Source organism: Anolis carolinensis, chromosome 3, assembly GCF_035594765.1.
Source record: "Anolis carolinensis isolate JA03-04 chromosome 3, rAnoCar3.1.pri, whole genome shotgun sequence".
In the NCBI taxonomy this organism is placed as follows: Eukaryota; Metazoa; Chordata; class Lepidosauria; order Squamata; family Dactyloidae; genus Anolis; species Anolis carolinensis.
Window position 1 is genome coordinate 184,242,612 of NC_085843.1, and position 19,368 is coordinate 184,261,979.

The window sequence follows — 19,368 nt, forward strand, 5'->3', positions numbered from 1 at the left end:
TACTATTTTTACAAGTAGCTAAGACTTGTTCATAATTTCTAGTTCATCAAACCATAATTTTTTTCCCTTAATACTTATTTATCATTTTTGGCATCATTCAAAATATTCAAGAATTTAAGTTAACAAATAAATTTGTATTTGACTGTACTCCTAAGATTAACTACTGTATCTGAAGATTTCTCTGATAGATTCTGCTTTATAAAAATGGGAAAGCATATAAATTAGGGCTTATATCATACAGGATAATTCTATTTAAATAAGATGGCTGGTGATAATCACTGAACTTGAGTGGGTGTCACTGAAGAATACAGCATGGGAACAGAACATTCAAGAACACAGACCTCTAGGTGCTAGATAAGCCAAAGAAGTACAGTAAGAAAATCTGTGGCTCACCATCATTTCTGGCCTGTCTGATGTCTGAGGATATACGAAGCTATAGTTGCTGTTAACTTTATTTACATCATATCCTTTCCCCCAAATCACTTTGCCAGTCGCTTGCTAATTTAGCTTTATCACTTCTGATTTGTCACATGGAAATGCAGAAGTTTCATCCAGAATAAAATTATTGTATTATATCTTTACTAAATAAAGCAAATGGGAAAGCATAATACAAATATAGAGGCCACCATGATTTAAGCCTCACATAAAATAGTTTTAATTACCATTTTTACTATTAATTTGGAAACCCTAATTGGCACCTGTGAAGCATACCTCCATGGCAAGTTCCTGGGCCTGCTTATAAATTTCCAAATCCTCTTCTGTGACAAAGTCCTTGCTTCCCACCAGAAACAGATCTGCATTTTCTTGTTTGATGCTTATTTTGATTTCTGTACCTGTTGGTTAAAACCAGCAGAGAATTCTTTCACAAACATGATGGTGGTAAGTGCCCTTATGCTATCAGAATTAGGTTCCCAGTCTATATATATATATATATATATATATATATATATATATATATATATATATATATGAATGATTCTGTAATTCTGAAACCCTGCTCTCCCCATGAGATTGCCAGCCTTTTTCAAGACTGTAACAACTTGATAGTGAAAACATCTGTATATTTATTTTAAATAGTTTGTGGTATTTGATTTCTCATTCTAATAAAGCTTTCATGTTCTATTCCTATTGAATAAAATAAATATAATGAAAATTTAAATACAAGACTGTATCAAATAACTGACACAGCAGCATGGATTTCACAATTCTACCACAATTTCCAATGCAACCTCTATTTAAACACACACACAAATAAAATAAGAAAAAGCTTTTGGTACAACACTTTTCTTAAACAACACAAATTTAAACTGAAAAGAATAGACTGAGCTTAAGAACAGGAGAAACTTTAAAAGATATTAAAACTACAAAAGAACGATTTCATAATAGTACACATCCAGTTGTCTAACAGGATGGTAAAGCAATAGAAGACAGGGAAATAGAGATCTGAAATTGTCATCCTAACAAATGCCAACAGGACTGCAACTAGAGAAACGGCAAGGGAGAGAATGGAGTGGCTAACAATATGCTACTACAATAGGCATAAGCAATGTTATGAAGACATGGGATGGAGATGCTAGTGCTGCTACATACGCAAACAACTGACAAACAACAAGGTGGTACAGTAGTATTAGTTGGAAAAACACTTTGAAGATTTAATCAGCATTAGTTACAGGGTCAACGTTCACTGCTTTTGTATGAGAGTGAAGTAAGAACAAGAGAAATAGCCGAGACCTATGTGACAAAATAAGAATCTGGATTTGGACGGGACGCAGGTTTGGTTGGCGCTTTGACCTGTTGCTTACCATCATCCTGATCAGGTTTAATCCTTCCGTCTGCCAAGTTCCCCTTCCCTGGTGAGGGGGTCCCCATCTGAGGGGTCACTTTATACTTTAATCTGCCTAGAATCATGCGTTTTTTAAGGAAAGTTGATTGCTTGAAGTGAGCAATTGCTTTAAAAGCAAGTCCTCTAGGCATACCCCATCCAGAGGTGGAGGAATGAGAAATAAACCTACTTCTAATCTCTTTCTTTCCACAGAAAGCTGTATTAGACTTGGATGTGGAAGAGAACGGTGCTTTACGATGCAGACGCTTGGGCGGTGCATAACTTGGGTGTCCCTTTTTTCGTGACTGTCCCTGAGTGGCATAAATATGAGAAAGTCCATCAAAGAGTCCCTTTAGCTGAGTGTTACTGGGAAGGCTGCTAAAGGAGGGTGCACTTGATTGACTGGAGGAGCTTTGGGGAGAATTGGAAGAGATTGAAGTGCTGGATTTTTGTGAACTGGGGCTCTGACCAGAGATGGGGTTTGGGGGTGGGAGTGAAGAAGGTTTTAGCTTTTGTGTGGTACCTGTAGCCAACACATGAGAAGTACATGTTTGTTTCTGAGAGGCCATTTTCCTTGGACGATAATGCTTTGAAAAGTCTATTATTTCACCTCGTGATCTGCGACCATCGGGTGATGGTGTAAAAAACTTAGTAAGGCCATCAATAAGCCCTTTGGTTTTCTTGTTAACGTTAAGTGTAGATGCAGATATGTAGGTGGAGGTGGTATTGGTGATTTTGGTGGTGGTGGCACCAGGCCAGGTGGGGTCTGTAACAGCCAATCTGCTGCTTGATTCCTTCACAGATGCAGCATGACCAGATGAAGGTGTGGTACAGACTTTAGTCTTTTGACCCCTACCAGGTGACCCCCTTCCTGTGAATGCATTCATGGATCCTTCATCGCTGGTTACAGACCTAGCAAAAAAATTCAGAGAAGAAAATTAAAGTCAGTATTAAAAAAAAATAACATGTGGCGCTGAAACAGCATGCTACTAAGCTTAAAAGTTAAGCAACCTGTGATTATCCAGCACACTGCAAAGAAAGATAAAAACAATAAAAGTGGTACTTTTTATTTTAAATAAACCTTTGTGGAATACACAGACCTAACCCATTAGTCTTAAATAAGATACTGTAACACACTTTGGTTTTTGTGTTGCAGCAGAAAAAAATGACTATTGCCTCCATTCTCTAGAAAAATGTTAGAAAAAAAGACAGGTGTTGTTGCTCTCTGAGATGATACACTAGAATTGTCTTATTTATTTTTGAAGACTTAACAAGAAACTCACCTATGGTCAGAAGAAGGTTGTGACCCCACTTACAATGAGCATTTAATGCAGTTCTAAGCTAGCATCAGTATTCTGTGGTTTGTGCAATCATCTTCTGGGCTGCAAAACGGTTCCAGGATTTCCTGTGAAATCATCTGCCCAATGAAACCACTTTCTTCAATACTATCTTGAAACTGTATTAAATGGCCAGTGTAGATGGAGCCTGTGTAAAGCACTCAGCGAAAAGCCGCATAAGACTATGTTATAGTATCCCATTGGTAATCCTGTATAAACATGGAAGGCACAGCCCTGCAAAGCTGTTCAATGGAAAACCTCACAGAAATGCTTAAAAGTGGAAAGGCTCTTTGATGTCTCCTCAAACCACACATTTAGCAAATGCCTGGGAAGGTACTCTATACTTTCCTTTTTAGAGCCTAAAAAACCTACAAAATAGTACAGTAGCTTTCAAAAGAGCTTAGTAGAAAACTATATACATTCAATCTGAGGAAGGATTGGGAGTAAACGGCAGCAAAATAATGTCCTGTGTCAAATAAAATTGAGAAATCACCTTGGGAAATAAGATATCCAGTTTCATGACCACCTCTTACATATACTAGATGAAATAAAGGGCATTCTGTCTCATTGTGCATTTCTCTCCAGCCAAGTCATATGTGGTGTTGAATGTACTAGTGCCATAGCCAGAGAGGAAAGGATGCCAAAATGTGGGACTGAATGCTGCCATTCTTGTTGTTACAGCACAGTGCACTGATGCTATCTATGCCTATTGGATGCGTTGTCGAAGGCTTTCATGGTCGGAATCACAGGGTTGTTGTGTGTTTTTCGGGCTGTATGGCCATGTTCCAGAAGTATTCTCTCCTGACATTTCGCCCACATCTATGGCAGGCATCCTCAGAGGTTGTGAGGTATACCTGGAACATGGTCATACAGAAAACACACAACAACCCCATTGGATGGCTTTGCATGAGCTGAGTAGTGCCACTAGGGCACTGATAGGAATCTTCACTAGACAATGATCTGTGAAGACTCCATCATGGCAGCAATGATTCCCTCAATCTGTGTGGGATACATTCATGATTATCATGGCAATGGGCTTGCATGAGTGTGCTTAGACAAGGTCAACAGAGCAAGCTGTCTTGATCAGGCATCCTCAAACTCTGGCCCAGAAGCCCTAGCCAGAGAGTCGGAGTTTGAGGATGCTTGTCCTTGAGTCAGAGTTTGAGGATGCTTGCTCTTGATGATATCTTTGACAAACTGGGCATTGATCTCCTGGAGGATGGGTTGTGAGGCTGTCTACTATAATACCAAGAGGCAAAAAATAGAACAGGCTGAAGCAACCATCTGGATTGCAAAGCTCCAGTGATCACTCAGTTTTATATTTGGTCTATGTCCCATTCCAATATATCTATGCATGGCAGATCGTTAATAACAACGATGAAGTTAAATGTTATGATTGAGCCTCATGGCTCTGTTACTGACAGACGTGGGCGTAAGACTCCTCGAGAGTCAGATACTCTCGAGGAGCGAGAAAGAAAAAGACTGCGAGACATTTTTGCAGCACCGTCTGACGAAGAGTCTTTTGAGGGGTTTACGGAGAGAATGGAAGAGGGGCTGGTTACCTCGGAGGAGGATGAGATGGATTGGACTCGGGTAAGGGAGGAATTGGGTGCCACTGGTTATGATGGGATAGAAGATGAATGGGGACCTTCAGGATTAGACCCATGGCTTAGCTGGAGGGATGGGACGGGATCCACAGCTGGAGATGCTGTGGGGCGTAGTCAGAGGTGTTCCAGTTCTGATGAGGAAAGTGATGAGGAAACGCCCGGGTTAAGGAGGACAGCTGACAGTGATGAGGATTTGTAACTGGCATAAAATGGGGCTTGGGAGCAATTGCAAATTGCGTTGGGCAAGGTAATCTGGACAAACGCTTGGGATCTGTGTGGGACGCTTTCCTGAAGACTGGTGTGTTTTCCTGTGCTGAGACGTAAGTGGTTTTGGAATTCAGGGTCAGACGGCGGGAGGAATTGTGTGGGCATTTGTTTGTGCAAACCTGTGCTTACTCTTATTAGCTTGACCTTCCGTCGTCTTCTTGACGGACGCCATCTCCTGCTTTGAAAACTCGGATTGAACTGACCACGGCTTGTCTTCCCCCTTCTGGACTTGGAAACTACAAACGTCTGCTTCTGGCTTTGAACCACGGAAAGGAACTGGGTCTACTCTTCTGCTACAATCCTTGGCTGATCTGTTCGTGTTGGAAATCCTGTCTGCTGTGTGTGTGGGAGCGACGCAAGTTCCTCTAAGCACAGTGTTGGCAGCAGAGAGGAATCTGCTGCCAATTAGTTGCATTCTTTTGTATCTTTTGTTCCTCGGCTTTTGTTTTGTTTACCCCCAGGCTGAAGCAAGCAGTTTGTTTTTACCCGGATTAAACTTCGGTTTAATCCGGTTTATCTTTTGTACGTTTTTTCCTTGTCCCTTTTTTGCTCCTAAAGGCTAAAATTGCCTGGCCCTTGTGTTTTACGGGCATTTTTGAGTTCTGTAATTAAATAAACTCTGTTATCTTGAACCTTGTGGCGTTCTGTCCTTGACAGATTGCCCAACGCCAAAAAAAGTTTATTGCAGCAATAAATCCGTCAGGAAGACGATGGAGGAGTTAAGAGCCAAATTTGACCAATTACAAACGGCTTTTACCGTTAGCCAAGCTGCTCATGCTGTGAAAGGACATGTTTTGACTCCTGAACGCTTTGACGAGACCAGGTGCAAGTTGCTAACCTTTTTGGCACGAGTGGAGCTTTATTTTTCCCAGCTCAGTGCTCATGCTTTTCCTACAGACACTAGCAAGGTGGCATTTATTTTGAGTTTGTTGACCGGTCCCGCAGGACAATGGGCCACTAATTTAATTTTGGGAAATGACCCAGTCAAAGACAATTTGGATAATTTCAAAAAGTTATTAATTGACACTTTTGGGGATCCTCTCCGCACGGAGAATGCTGGGTGGGCTCTGTATCGGTTGAAACAGGGAAAGGGGACTGTTTTGGATTACTTAAATAAGTTTAACTTGTATCGCCACCAGCTGGATTGGGGGGAAAATGCATTCATGCTTTTATTTACTGCCGGGTTAAGTGATATGCTCCAGGATGAATTAGCACGCTTGGAGCCGGCTGAAAATTGGGATGCCTTAGTAGCTAAGGTGCTGCGTTTAGACGCAAGGTTCGAGGCTCGTAGACACTCGAAAGCAATGTGTGCGCCACCCATGCATATTACCAGGGCACCTGTGGTGATGGGGGAAGAGCCTATGGAGCTTGGGGTCCTTAAAAAGCTGTCTACAGAGGAAAAGAGCCGTAGGAGGCAGCTGGGTTTGTGTTTGTACTGTGGGAATGCGGGGCATTTTGCCAAAAACTGTAGGGTGAAACCTTCCCAGCTTTCGGGAAAAGGCCAGCCCTAGTGCGACGTGAGTCCAACGCACTAGGGCTCCTCAAGCAGTCAACTGAGGGGAGGAAGCATGTTTTCATACCCATTACATTATCTGTTGGGGGAAGGGAACTTGTTTCTACTTTGGCACTGCTGGACTCAGGGGCTACGGTCTCTTATGTAGATATTGAGTTTGCTAGGAAGCATGGCATTCCTAGAGTGCGCAAAGCATGCGACGTGTGGGTGGAAGGAGCAGATGGGAGACTGCTGGAGACTGGGGTGGTTAACCATGAAACCTCAGCAGTAATGTGGGAGGTGCAGGGAGTAACGGGAACGTTTGTGTGGGATATTACGAGCTTGCCTAGATATGACGTGATCCTGGGGATGGATTGGCTAGCTGTAGTAAATCCACAAGTAGATTGGGCGACTCGTAAAGTAACCTTAAAGAGGCAGGACTGTTGCATTCTGAATGTTACTCAATCTGATATGGAGGGAGTGCCTGCTGAGTATGGGGAGTTCTCTGATGTGTTTTGTAAAAGAGAAGCGGACAAATTACCACCGCACAGGCCATATGATTGCGCCATCAAGTTAGCAGAAGGTGCGAAATTGCCAGCAGGAAGGCTGTATGCCTTGACTGTACCGGAAAGGCAAGCTTTGCGGGAGTTTCTAGATGAAAATTTAGCCAAGGGGTTTATTCGCCCATCTAGTTCACCAACTGCGGCACCAGTATTTTTTGTAGCCAAAAAGACTGGGGAACTTAGGCTGGTCTGCGACTATCGGATCCTAAACAAATACACCATTCGGGATAGGTACCCGCTACCTTTAATCTCGGAACTATTATCAAGGGTGCAAGGGGCTAAGGTCTTTACCAAGCTTGACCTGCGGGGGGCATATAACTTAATCCGTATACGGGAAGGGGATGAATGGAAGACGGCATTTAACACGTGTTTCGGATGCCACGAGTTCCGAGTCATGCCTTTCGGACTTTGCAATGCTCCTGCGGTCTTCCAGAGGTTCATGAACGATGTGTTCAGGGACCTAATTGACCAATTTTTAGTGATTTATTTGGATGATATCTTGATTTTTTCTAAGGACGAGAAAGAACATCGTCAACATGTCAAGCAGGTTCTGCACCGTCTGCGGGCTAATGGGCTTTTCGCCAAGGCTTCCAAGTGCGTCTTTCATGTGCCTGAAGTGGAGTTCCTAGGTCATGTAGTGTCAGGTAGGGAACTTAAAATGGACCCACATAAGGTTGACGCCGTCAACTCATGGCAGGAGCTTAAGACTAAGAAGGATGTACAAAGGTTCTTAGGTTTCGCTAACTACTACCGGGAGTTTATTCCGAACTTTGCAAAGCTCACGGTACCTTTGACGCAGCTCCTGCGTAAGAAACAGCCATTTGTGTGGGGGCGGGAAGCTCACGATGCGTTTCTACAACTTAAGTCTAGTTTTCAATCGGATAACATACTAACACATCCTGATGTTGACAAACCGTTCGTGGTAGAAGCGGACGCTTCTAGCTACGCGTTGGGGGCTGTATTGTCTCAGAAGGATTCCTCAGGGACCTTGCGTCCCTGTGGATTTTACTCGCGGCAACTAACACCCTTCGAGCAGAATTATACCATATGGGAGAAGGAGTTGTTGGCGATTAAGGTGGCGTTTGAGGTGTGGCGGCACTGGCTTGAAGGGGCACGGCACCAGATCGTGGTCAGATCTGATCACAAGAACTTAGAGCACTTGCAAACAGCAAAGAAGTTAAACCAGCGTCAAATCCGATGGGCTTTGTTTTTCTCCAGGTTTAACTTCAAGGTGCAGTTCGTGGAGGGGAAGGCAAACTTGCGGGCCGATGCTTTATCCCGCAAGCCGGAGTTTAAGACCAATGAGCAGGTAGTATGTCAGACCATCTTGCCTACTGCCTCTCTATGTGTTGTAGATAATGAGCTCGGGTTACATGACCAGATCCTTGAGGCTCAGAGGGATGATGTGTGGACTCAGGAACAACTGATGTTGCTATCAGCAGGTAACCGTACAATACTGCCGCATCTACAAGATCAAGACGGAGTATTGGTACGCAGGGGGCAGGTCTACGTACCAGTGGGGGCCCTCAGGTTGGAGGTGATTAGAGCCCACCATGACGAACCCATGGCTGGGCACTTTGGCAGGTTCAAGACCGTACAGCTTATCACCAGGAGCTACTGGTGGCCAAAGATGCGGCAAGACATTTTGCGCTTTTGTGACAGCTGCGCTGTTTGCCAGCAGAGTAAGACGCCTGTTGGGCGCCCTAGAGGGTTGTTGTCGTCTCTACCTGTTCCAGAGAGGCCATGGCAAATCATTTCCATGGATTTTATTTCGGATTTACCTAAGTCTGGGGGTTATACTTGTATTTGGGTGGTGGTGGATTTATTTAGCAAACTGGCTCATTTTATTCCTTGTTCAACCATTCCGGCGGCCCCTACGTTGGCCTTACTATTTACTAAGCACATCTATCGTTTGCACGGAGCACCCGAGGTGATTATTTCAGATAGGGCTCCGCAATTTGTGTCACGCTTTTGGAAACACTTCCATGAGTGCTTAGGGACTAAGTTAAACGTTTCTTCAGCTTTTCATCCACAAACGGATGGACAGTCTGAACGGGTTAATGGGCTCTTAGAGCAGTACTTGCGTTGTTTTTGCTTGGATCAACCCACGGCTTGGGTGAAGTGGTTACCGGTGGCGGAGTTCGCTTACAACAATGCGGTGCACGCGTCTAGTCAGCATACGCCATTTGAGCTAACTTATGGTTTTCACCCACGGGGAGGTGTGGCGCCGTCGACCAATGTGGTCTCTTCGGACCCTGTGTACCGCTCTTCGGAAATGGCTGCATTGCATGATGTTGCCCGTCGCTTACTGTTGGAAGCTAAGGCAACGCAAAAGACTCAGGCTGACCGCCACAGGCAGGCAGGGGAGGAGTTGGAAGAAGGGGATTTGGTGTGGTTATCTTCCAAACATATTAAACAGGCTGGGGGGAAGTTTGCGCCTCGGTATTTGGGTCCCTTTCCTATCGTTAAAAAGATTTCTTCCGTTGCGTTTCGTTTGCGTTTACCGTCTAGTTTAAAGGTCCATCCAGTCTTCCATCGTTCGCTGTTGAAACTAGATACCTCTAGTCGTCGTGGTGCTATAGCGGAGGGTATTACTGCCACTTCTCCGCCATCGGGGGAGGAGGCCTTTGTGAGAGGGGATAGTGTTATGATTGAGCCTCATGGCTCTGTTACTGACAGACGTGGGCGTAAGACTCCTCGAGAGTCAGATACTCTCGAGGAGCGAGAAAGAAAAAGACTGCGAGACATTTTTGCAGCACCGTCTGACGAAGAGTCTTTTGAGGGGTTTACGGAGAGAATGGAAGAGGGGCTGGTTACCTCGGAGGAGGATGAGATGGATTGGACTCGGGTAAGGGAGGAATTGGGTGCCACTGGTCATGATGGGATAGAAGATGAATGGGGACCTTCAGGATTAGACCCATGGCTTAGCTGGAGGGATGGGACGGGATCCACAGCTGGAGATGCTGTGGGGCGTAGTCAGAGGTGTTCCAGTTCTGATGAGGAAAGTGATGAGGAAACGCCCGGGTTAAGGAGGACAGCTGACAGTGATGAGGATTTGTAACTGGCATAAAATGGGGCTTGGGAGCAATTGCAAATTGCGTTGGGCAAGGTAATCTGGACAAACGCTTGGGATCTGTGTGGGACGTTTTCCTGAAGACTGGTGTGTTTTCCTGTGCTGAGACGTAAGTGGTTTTGGAATTCAGGGTCAGACGGCGGGAGGAATTGTGTGGGCATTTGTTTGTGCAAACCTGTGCTTACTCTTATTAGCTTGACCTTCCGTCGTCTTCTTGACGGACGCCATCTCCTGCTTTGAAAACTCGGATTGAACTGACCACGGCTTGTCTTCCCCCTTCTGGACTTGGAAACTACAAACGTCTGCTTCTGGCTTTGAACCACGGAAAGGAACTGGGTCTACTCTTCTGCTACAATCCTTGGCTGATCTGTTCGTGTTGGAAATCCTGTCTGCTGTGTGTGTGGGAGCGACGCAAGTTCCTCTAAGCACAGTGTTGGCAGCAGAGAGGAATCTGCTGCCAATTAGTTGCATTCTTTTGTATCTTTTGTTCCTCGGCTTTTGTTTTGTTTACCCCCAGGCTGAAGCAAGCAGTTTGTTTTTACCCGGATTAAACTTCGGTTTAATCCGGTTTATCTTTTGTACGTTTTTTCCTTGTCCCTTTTTTGCTCCTAAAGGCTAAAATTGCCTGGCCCTTGTGTTTTACGGGCATTTTTGAGTTCTGTAATTAAATAAACTCTGTTATCTTGAACCTTGTGGCGTTCTGTCCTTGACATTAAATCTTAAAATCTTTTCCCACATTTAAATGAAAAATCAGTGATGGACAGTCAACTCTATAGCTATAAAACATAATGCTATGTATCACATATGTTCAGAACCATTCACCTATAGAGGTTAAACAAGCGCCTCATGTCATGTTTTTTACATTATTGCCCAATTCCATGAAGTAGTATTCAGTTCAAATTTAACAGCTATATGAAGTAACTAAAATGGATTTAACTAACTATTACATTCCTGTGTTTCTGTTACTTTTCATGAACCCCTTCCACCAAATCAACCTTTTATCGCAAAGTGAAAGGGAACCCAGGTCCACACTTCCAATCTGATCCACTTGTCTTTCCGAAGTGGTTACCATATATTCACATCTCACAGAGTGACATTTATTCTATAAAGACTGTTTCGATATAAAATTCTGTTTCAAACTTTATGTCTAAATGAAATGTCTGCATCATGGCAGTGGCCCAACAATGCACACTTTCTCCCATGTTTTACGTTTCTGTAAGCATAAAAAAGAAAAAATACCAACAAAGTTACACCAATCAACTGTTTCTCAGACTTTGCATCATCTTCTGTCACAATTGTAGATTTTGATCCTTTCACCATTGGAAGGAAGGTCAATTTATTTGTCTCATCAGAATACTCAATACACCCACAACTGAAAAGTATGTATAGTGATTTTGTATGCTAGTTAATCCAGCTGAAGAGCATCCACTTCAAAGTGAACAAGTAACAACAGTTCCCTCATACTGGAATGCATACACACATATACCACATCTCTGAATATCAGAAAACAGTGAGGCCAGATAAGACAGTTCCATTATTTGTATGGCTCTGGCAATGAAGATGAAATGCTCAAGAAGCTTTAACTCAAGCATCGTACTTTCAACAACAGCCTTAGGTTAATAAATTTAATGCTCTTTTAAAAATATTCCTGTATATTTTTGTTTAGGAAAGCAAAGCCAATGCCATAAAAATAGTAGCAGGCAGACATATAGTATTGAGCAGTGGTTGTCAACATGAGGGTTACCAGATGTTTTTGGCCTATAACTCCCAGAAATCCCAGCCAGTTTACCAGCTGTTAGGATTTCTGGGAGTTGAAGGCCAAAACCATCTGGGGACCCCAAGTTGAGAACCACTGTTATAGAGCATCTAAGAGTAAAAAGAACACATGAACTCTGTGTCTACCTGCATGGATCTACATGAGTCTATCACAACAGAAAAGACAAATCAGATATAATCATACTTACAACATTTGTTGCTTTACTTTATTTTTTGGTCGTCCAATAGGCTTTGCATATCGCCGTCTTATCTGAGATGCTTTCTCATGGAGTAACTTTCCCCCTTTTTTCTTTGGTCTGCAGACCTGGCAAATCCACATCCCTGAATTGACATTAAAATAAATACAGTTAATTATGCTTATTGTTCATCCTAGCAATATGTTCCCAATGATCATACAAAATGAAAAACACGAACCCAGTTTGTACAGTTTCTCTACCCAGTAACACACAACAAGTCTCTGTCATGCCAAAAACTTTGCTACATTGTCTACCCTCTGCACTCCCCAAGAACCTTTTTTTCTGGCAGAAAAATGAATGTGTGACAGAGAAAAATAAGATTTTCTGCATCAAGGACCTCCCGAATGTGCTATCCATTCCTCTTGGATAGGGTTAATCAGAAGGTGAATCATACTCTATATACAAATCAATCTGGTATTGTATTCCACACTTTGGCAGTCATCACCTTGTAAGCTCCAAAATCCACTGGATGATGCCATGCTATCTAAAACTAGAGCTTTGAACTGAAACTAATGCTCTCCTCAGCTTTGTGATTTGAACATGTTAAATGTAGGTTTAAAAGCAATGAATGCAACATAATATAGACCAGTAACAGAAAATAATAGTCCACAGTTGAACATTCTAATTTAAATACAATTTTTTGGGGAGGTAAAAGGTTATCTTCAGACATTAAGGCCTCCAATTTAAGAATGTGGTGCTTTGCATAAAACTTTCCTATATAAAAACAACCTGTTATATAATTGGCTGGTTCATTTTAGTTCTTTCTTTTAAAAATCAATGCAACAACTAAAGCGACCCATCATTTGTGTAACTTACCAGGGTCATCTATATTAGTAAATAAAGTTAGTAAAATTGAAAGTCACTAATTCTAAAAAGTTTAAGTATGTTGGATAAAAGATGGTATCACCCCATCAAAACTTTACTATTTTTATTTGCTGTAATTGAATATTTAGTTTCACTAAGAGTAAAAAGAGTCCATATAGGTTACAGTAGTTGTCAAGGGTGCCTTGGCACATTTGAAACTTGTGCACCAGCTGTGCCAATTCTGTAAGATACTGCTTCTGAACATACTGGTACATACTTTAGTTACATCCTATATTTCCTACATGGGATTATCTTTGAAGGGTGTTCGGAAACTTCAGTTGGTCCAAACTGTTAACCGGTGCTGGCTACAGAGAATGCACAACCCCACTGCTAACACAACTCCACTGGCTGCCAGTTTGTTTCTGGGAACAATTCAAAATGCTGTTCATGATCTATAAAGCTTTATATGGCTCAGATCCTGGCTATTGGCAGACCACAATCCCCAGAAGAAACTTGCCCTCACCCTGAGATCCTCAGGAGAGACCTTTCTTTCAGTGGCACCACCATCACAAGTAATTTAGGGGAGATACAAGAGAGTGCCTTCTTACAGCTGCCCCTCAACGCATGAACTCTCCGCCCAGGGAGGCCATAATAGTCCCTTCTCTGTTGTCCTTCCAGCAGCAGACTAAAATCTTTCTTTTCAGGCAAGCTTTTAAAGAAGAACATTTTAAGACTGAGAAAGGAGGTGCTGATTGGTGTTTGTATATTTTAATATATTTTTAATGATTTTAATTGTTTTAACTACCTATGTCATCATGTAATAGACATACTGCTGGCAGACAATCTGCATACAGTATAGCCATCAGAGGAAGACAGTTTCCCTGGTGTAAACAGTCTAGGCTGCCCTTTTCAAGAGCCTTGGTGCACTATACAAACAACAGCTTCACCAGCCCCCTTCCATCTACGGCACTTCACCCACCTGTGTGCCCACTCCCCTTTCAACTACAGCACTTCACTCGGCTGAGAATGAAAGCACTGTGTTGAAGAGAGACTGTATGAACCTGCCCGAATATTAAGATCTATTAGGGGATGACTTTCTCTTAGTTCAATCACATACACTGCGACTGCTCCCAGGTTGTGGAACTCCCTTCCATAGGAGGTTGTGTTCTTCTTTAATGAATTTCTACCAGTAAGAAAGACGGTTTTCTTCCGGTAGGTCTTTGGTTTTTAAATTCTTGCAACATGTGCAGCTTTTAATGGGGTATGTTGCATTTGTGTATGATTATGTTTCAAATGTTTTAAACTGTTTTTAATTTGTATTGTTAAACAACATCATAGTTGAACTGTTTCTAAAAACCTTTTCTAGTATGTTTTTAATGGTGTGTCTTATTTAAATAGTTGTAAACTACCGTGATTCCTGTGTTGGGAGAAACACAAGACATAAATTAAATGTGAGCTAAATAACTACATAAATCATCCAATTTTATTCAAATTACCAATAATTTTACACTAGCCATCTATTAAATCTAATGAGTATTTAAACAAAAGATTGTACAAAAGTTATAGTCTGAAACACAATTAGCATTGTAATTATTTTGTCAGAAAGCAAAATATATTTAAATAGTAAGATTGAGTAATTTACAGTAAATAGGAATTTTTTAAAACAAATAACTGAGAGCACTCCAAAGCTTCAAATGTCTCAAAATACACAATTAGAACATTTTATTAGTCTTAACAAAAAAACTATTTAAAGGTTGTTTCAAGTATTATTTTTTACAAATGTTGAATTGGATAACTACTGATAATGCTATTTATTCTATAATGATTATGATTCTATTTCATAGAAGATTATCTCTGAGGAGAACTAGTGCAATGATACTCTCAATATTTTATGAAGATGAGATCTTCTCCCCAGACTTGCTTTATTTAAGTTAATTGATGAAAGTGATGGAATTTTACCCTCCAGATGCACTTGACTGACTTCTTGTGTCCCTCTCAGTAATATTTTCATCAAAATATTAAAATACATTTAAAACTAAAGTCTCCCAAAATCCCATTCACACCATCACCAGCAGCCTGCCTCTATCATTCTATAAAAGTTTGATGTCAGAGGTACATTTTCACCAACTTGTGAAAGACAAGCAGGCTATCTTGGTCTCTTTAGTGAGGGAGTGCCACAATCTGGGAGCAACCACCAAAAGGCTCTTTCCTTTGTTCCCACCAAATAGATCTGAGAGAGTGGTGTTCTAACAGGTTCATAATGAGAAATGTGGTCCTTCAAATAACCATATAGGGCTTTATAGGTCAAAACCAGCACTTTAAATTGTGCCCAGAAATGGGTTGGCACTTGGCAGCCAATGGAGCTGTCACAAGGTCCTCTCTATAACTAGTCCCAGTTCATAATGTATCTGCCACTCTTTGTGTACATAAATTATGTATATAAATCAAAGAGCTACAATAAATGGTCAGGATGCAATGTATCAAAATTTCAATGTATTCAAAAAAAAACAGTTCGTCACAATGAATTTTAAAACCAAGAAAATTAGAAAAAGAAAAACAAAGACACTATGTAAGAAGGTAATATCAGCTCACACACATTCAGAAAGTTTTCAAATGTCACCTTTTGGCATTCGGGAAAGTGGTGGGTCACAGCACTCCATATGAAACCCTCTATCACAAGAATCACAGAAAAGCATGTTATCCTGGAATTGAAATGCAGGAAAAGAAAAAAAACTAAATAAATATTTTGTTTTTTCATAATATGATCGTTTATCAATTCTGCTCTATAATCTGGTTGACATTTACATGTATTTTTCAGAAAAAATACTTTAATTTTGTGATTATATTTTATTGTAAATTCTTATGCTAGACAGCCCTGATAAATTTGCATAAACCCTGATCTACAAATCTGTTGAATACATTCTAAATTATTAATTCAGAAACAATAATGAGAAAGTGGAATCCAAGTAATTTCAGCTCATGTACTAATATTTGGATAAACTACATGTCATCCTTTTTTTTTCAGGTAAGCCCTACAGGTAAAAAAGACATGTTCAGAGAACTTCCAAAGAAAGTTATCCACTCCCCGCCCCGCAAAAAACAAAAGCATATCAACAAGGGAATGACAGGTTGCTTACCCGAAACTGTAGTTCCTTGAGTAGTCATCCATGAAGTCACACAAATAGAATATCCTGAGCCTGCACAAAGTATCACTCTGAATTTTCTCGAGTTTTATTGAAACATTTTGATCCTACCCATGGCTTCCAACCATTAACCAAAGGCAAATAGAGAAGGTAGGATGGAAAGTGGGAAGGATGGGTGGGGTTGTGTGGCTTCACAGATAACCACTTGAAGAACTACAGTTACTGGTAAGTAACCTTCTTGCTGGTCTCTGTGAATCACACAAATGGGAAATTAGCACACTACTAACTTTGGGAGGCATGTGTTATATCACACATGAAAACAGTAGAGCCCTTCCCTCTGAGATCTGAGTCTAGTTTATAGGGTGAGATGAAAGTCAGTGGCCTGGACCATGTGTTTTGTGCACATCATGGAGAGGGAAACCTTTTTTTAAAAAAAAACCCCAGTAGTTTCAGCTATAGCCATTGAGGAGTGGCTTCTAATGTTCACAGGCCAAGTAAATGGCAGAGACAATCCTTTGGACAGTCTCTGCGTTGAAACATGCAGGCCCTGCTTCATAGACAACTAGCACAGGAACAGCCAGAGGGATTTCCTATAAGCCAACACTCGTATGTAGAAGGCTAAAGAACTCTCCTCACATCAAGGTAATGAAGCTTCCTTTCCAGATCACATGTGGGTTTCTGGAACAGATATAGAAGCACTATGTCTTGACTGAGATAGAAAGCAGACACAACTTTGGGAAGAAAGGATATGTCAGGTCAGAGCACAGCTCTGTCGTGATGGAAATGTAACTAAATAGCTGGTCAACTTAAAGAGCATGCAACTCAATTGCCCATCTGGCAGATGTGATGGCAACAAGAAAAGCTTTATCCCAGGAAAGATGCCATGGATTCAATAGGCTTTTTTGAAAGATGGGAAAGAATCAGTTCCAAGCTCCAGCCAGGATAAGATACCAGTGGGTGAAGGTTCTTGTAATCATGAAGAAGTGTCTTCACTGCAGAGTCAATGAAGCAAGATTGTTCTCCATTCTTGTGTAAGTACCGGGAAATGGCAGCCATGTAGCTTTTGACTGAAGATAAAGCTAGTCCCCTGTTGGAGAGGGACACTAGAAAATCCAAAACATGAGACATGGAAACAGACAGTGGAAGAGCACTGGTGCAATGAAGAAATCTGATGAAAGTCTTTTCACTTGTACACCGATGATTGTTTAGTGGGTAGGTGGCTTATGACCTACCTCCAAAACGCATTATTTATTTATTTACTATACTTATACCCCATTCTTCTTACCTCAAAGGGGACTCAGAGCGGCTTACAATTTGACCACTTCAGTGCCACATAGCAACACAGTGTATAAAGCATCATATTAAAACAATATACAAATAAACATATAAAAACAATAAAACTGTTAAAACTGTTAAAAATATAATCCTAGACTCATGATCATCCTTTATGCTGCTGCATGTGTGTCTATTCCGTATTGCACTATTGTCCTATTCCCCAAATGCCTGGTTTCAGAGCCAGGACATAATTTTTTTTCCTGAAGACCAGGAGGGAAGGGGTCAATCTGATATCATTGGAGAGGGAGTTCCACAGCTGAGGGGCTACCACTATGAAGGTCCTGTCTCTTGTCCCCACCAGTCCTGCTTGTGAAGGGATTGTGACCAAGAGCAGGGCTTCCCTGGCAGATCTTAACACTCTAGCTGGTTCATAGGGAGAGATACTTTCAGACAGGTAAGTTGGGCCAGAGCCGTTACATTGGTTCTGATAGCTTAGTAAAGGTAAGGCCATTCAAGCCACCAGTCACAGGGTCTCAAGATCAGATTGTTGAACCTTTCTGTGATGAAGAGTAAAAATGCCAGCTCAGAACCCAAATTATAGTAACTAACTATCCCTCGAAAGTAGGTAAAGAGTTTGCAAATTATGACCAAGGAGTCATGAGAACGTACCTTGCCTTGTCTTGAACGATTTTTCCAGGACCCTTGTGATGAAGAAAATGGAAGGAAAGGAATAAACTAAAGAGCCTGTTTGGTAAAGGAATGTGTCCCCTAGAGACTTGTCGACACCACCCCTTGCATCTTGAATCAGAACAGTTTATGTTAAGTGCTGAGTGGAAAAGAAAACGGATCTACTGCCGATATGTTCCAAAGACAGAACAGCAGGCACAATGAACCTGGAATAAATACCACTTGTGATGCAAGCAGGACATCCAACTGAGGACAACTGCTAAGGTATTCTCTTTTCAGACAGATGAATGGCCACCAGTTAAATTTGACAGTGTCCACAATGAGCTGAAGGAATTGAATACTATGTTGTTTGTTGATGTAAAAGACAGTGGAGGAATTCTAGATTATTATTTGCACCATTTTCCTAATTAGAACAGCTCTGAGTGACATAGAATTTGAAGAGGTTCATATACTCCTTGTTCTCAAGCCAAGACCACTTTTCTCTCACAGGACACCCATCACAATGGCCCCAAGTGTGCACTCTCCAGTTATGGATGCAATATAACATGGAGCCTCTGAGAATTTGGAAATGATCCTCTAGGAAGAAGGCTAATTATCAGTCCTAGTCAATTATTGCCCCGATAAACTGAATTTGTTTTGTGGGGAAGAGATGGGACTTCTGAATGTTAATGATGAGGTCTAGAGAATGGAGAGGATTCATGTTGTTGTTCAGTCACTCAGTCGTTTCCGACTATTTGTGACTTCATGGACCAGTCCATGCCAGAGCTCCCTGTTGGCCATCGCTGCCCCCAGTTCCTTCAAGGTCAAGCCAGTCTCTTCAAGGATTCAAGGGGATTCATAGTGGTACTGATATACTTGAGTAGTCAGTCTTGGGAGTTCGCTACAAAAAAACCAGTCATCAATATACAGAGAGCAACAATGCCCTGGTGTTGAAGCCAAGCAGCCACTACAGCCATGCATTTTGTGAAAACATGTGTAGTATAGAGTCTGAACCGAAGAATACAAAATCAATAAGCACAATTCCCAAAAGCAAAGCAAAAGAAGTGCCTATAAGCATGTTTGATGGCAATGCGGAAATACACATCTCTGAGATTCAGTGGAGCAAACCAGTCACTCATTTGCACAATGGAAAAGTTTTAGGGAAGATGGAGAGCCGATATTCTTTGTCACTGTCATCATTCTCATCTTACCTCATCTTTTGGGTATGCTTCAAATGGGAATTGGTCTCAATGTGAAAGAACAAGAGAAAGAGAATGAAGAGATGACATTGATTAAGAATTATCAGT

General features: G+C 41.6%; 1 protein-coding gene across 5 annotated transcripts in view; it reads right to left on the minus strand.

Annotated features, from left to right (window-relative positions):
- kat6b (lysine acetyltransferase 6B) overlaps positions 1-19,368 on the minus strand; it is a 112,435-nt gene that overhangs the window by 50,916 nt on the left and 42,151 nt on the right. For 3 of the 5 annotated variants that reach the window (XM_008114279.3, XM_003223118.4, XM_062977444.1), the window contains 4 exons: positions 15,598-15,679; positions 12,126-12,258; positions 1,803-2,734; positions 712-833 (listed from right to left, as the gene is read on the minus strand). In XM_008114279.3, the coding sequence (XP_008112486.2) occupies positions 712-833; positions 1,803-2,734; positions 12,126-12,258; positions 15,598-15,679 (1,269 nt within the window). The remainder of the gene's footprint in view (positions 1-711; positions 834-1,802; positions 2,735-12,125; positions 12,259-15,597; positions 15,680-19,368) is intronic. The other 2 variants (XM_008114282.3, XM_062977443.1) reach the window with 2 other exon arrangements.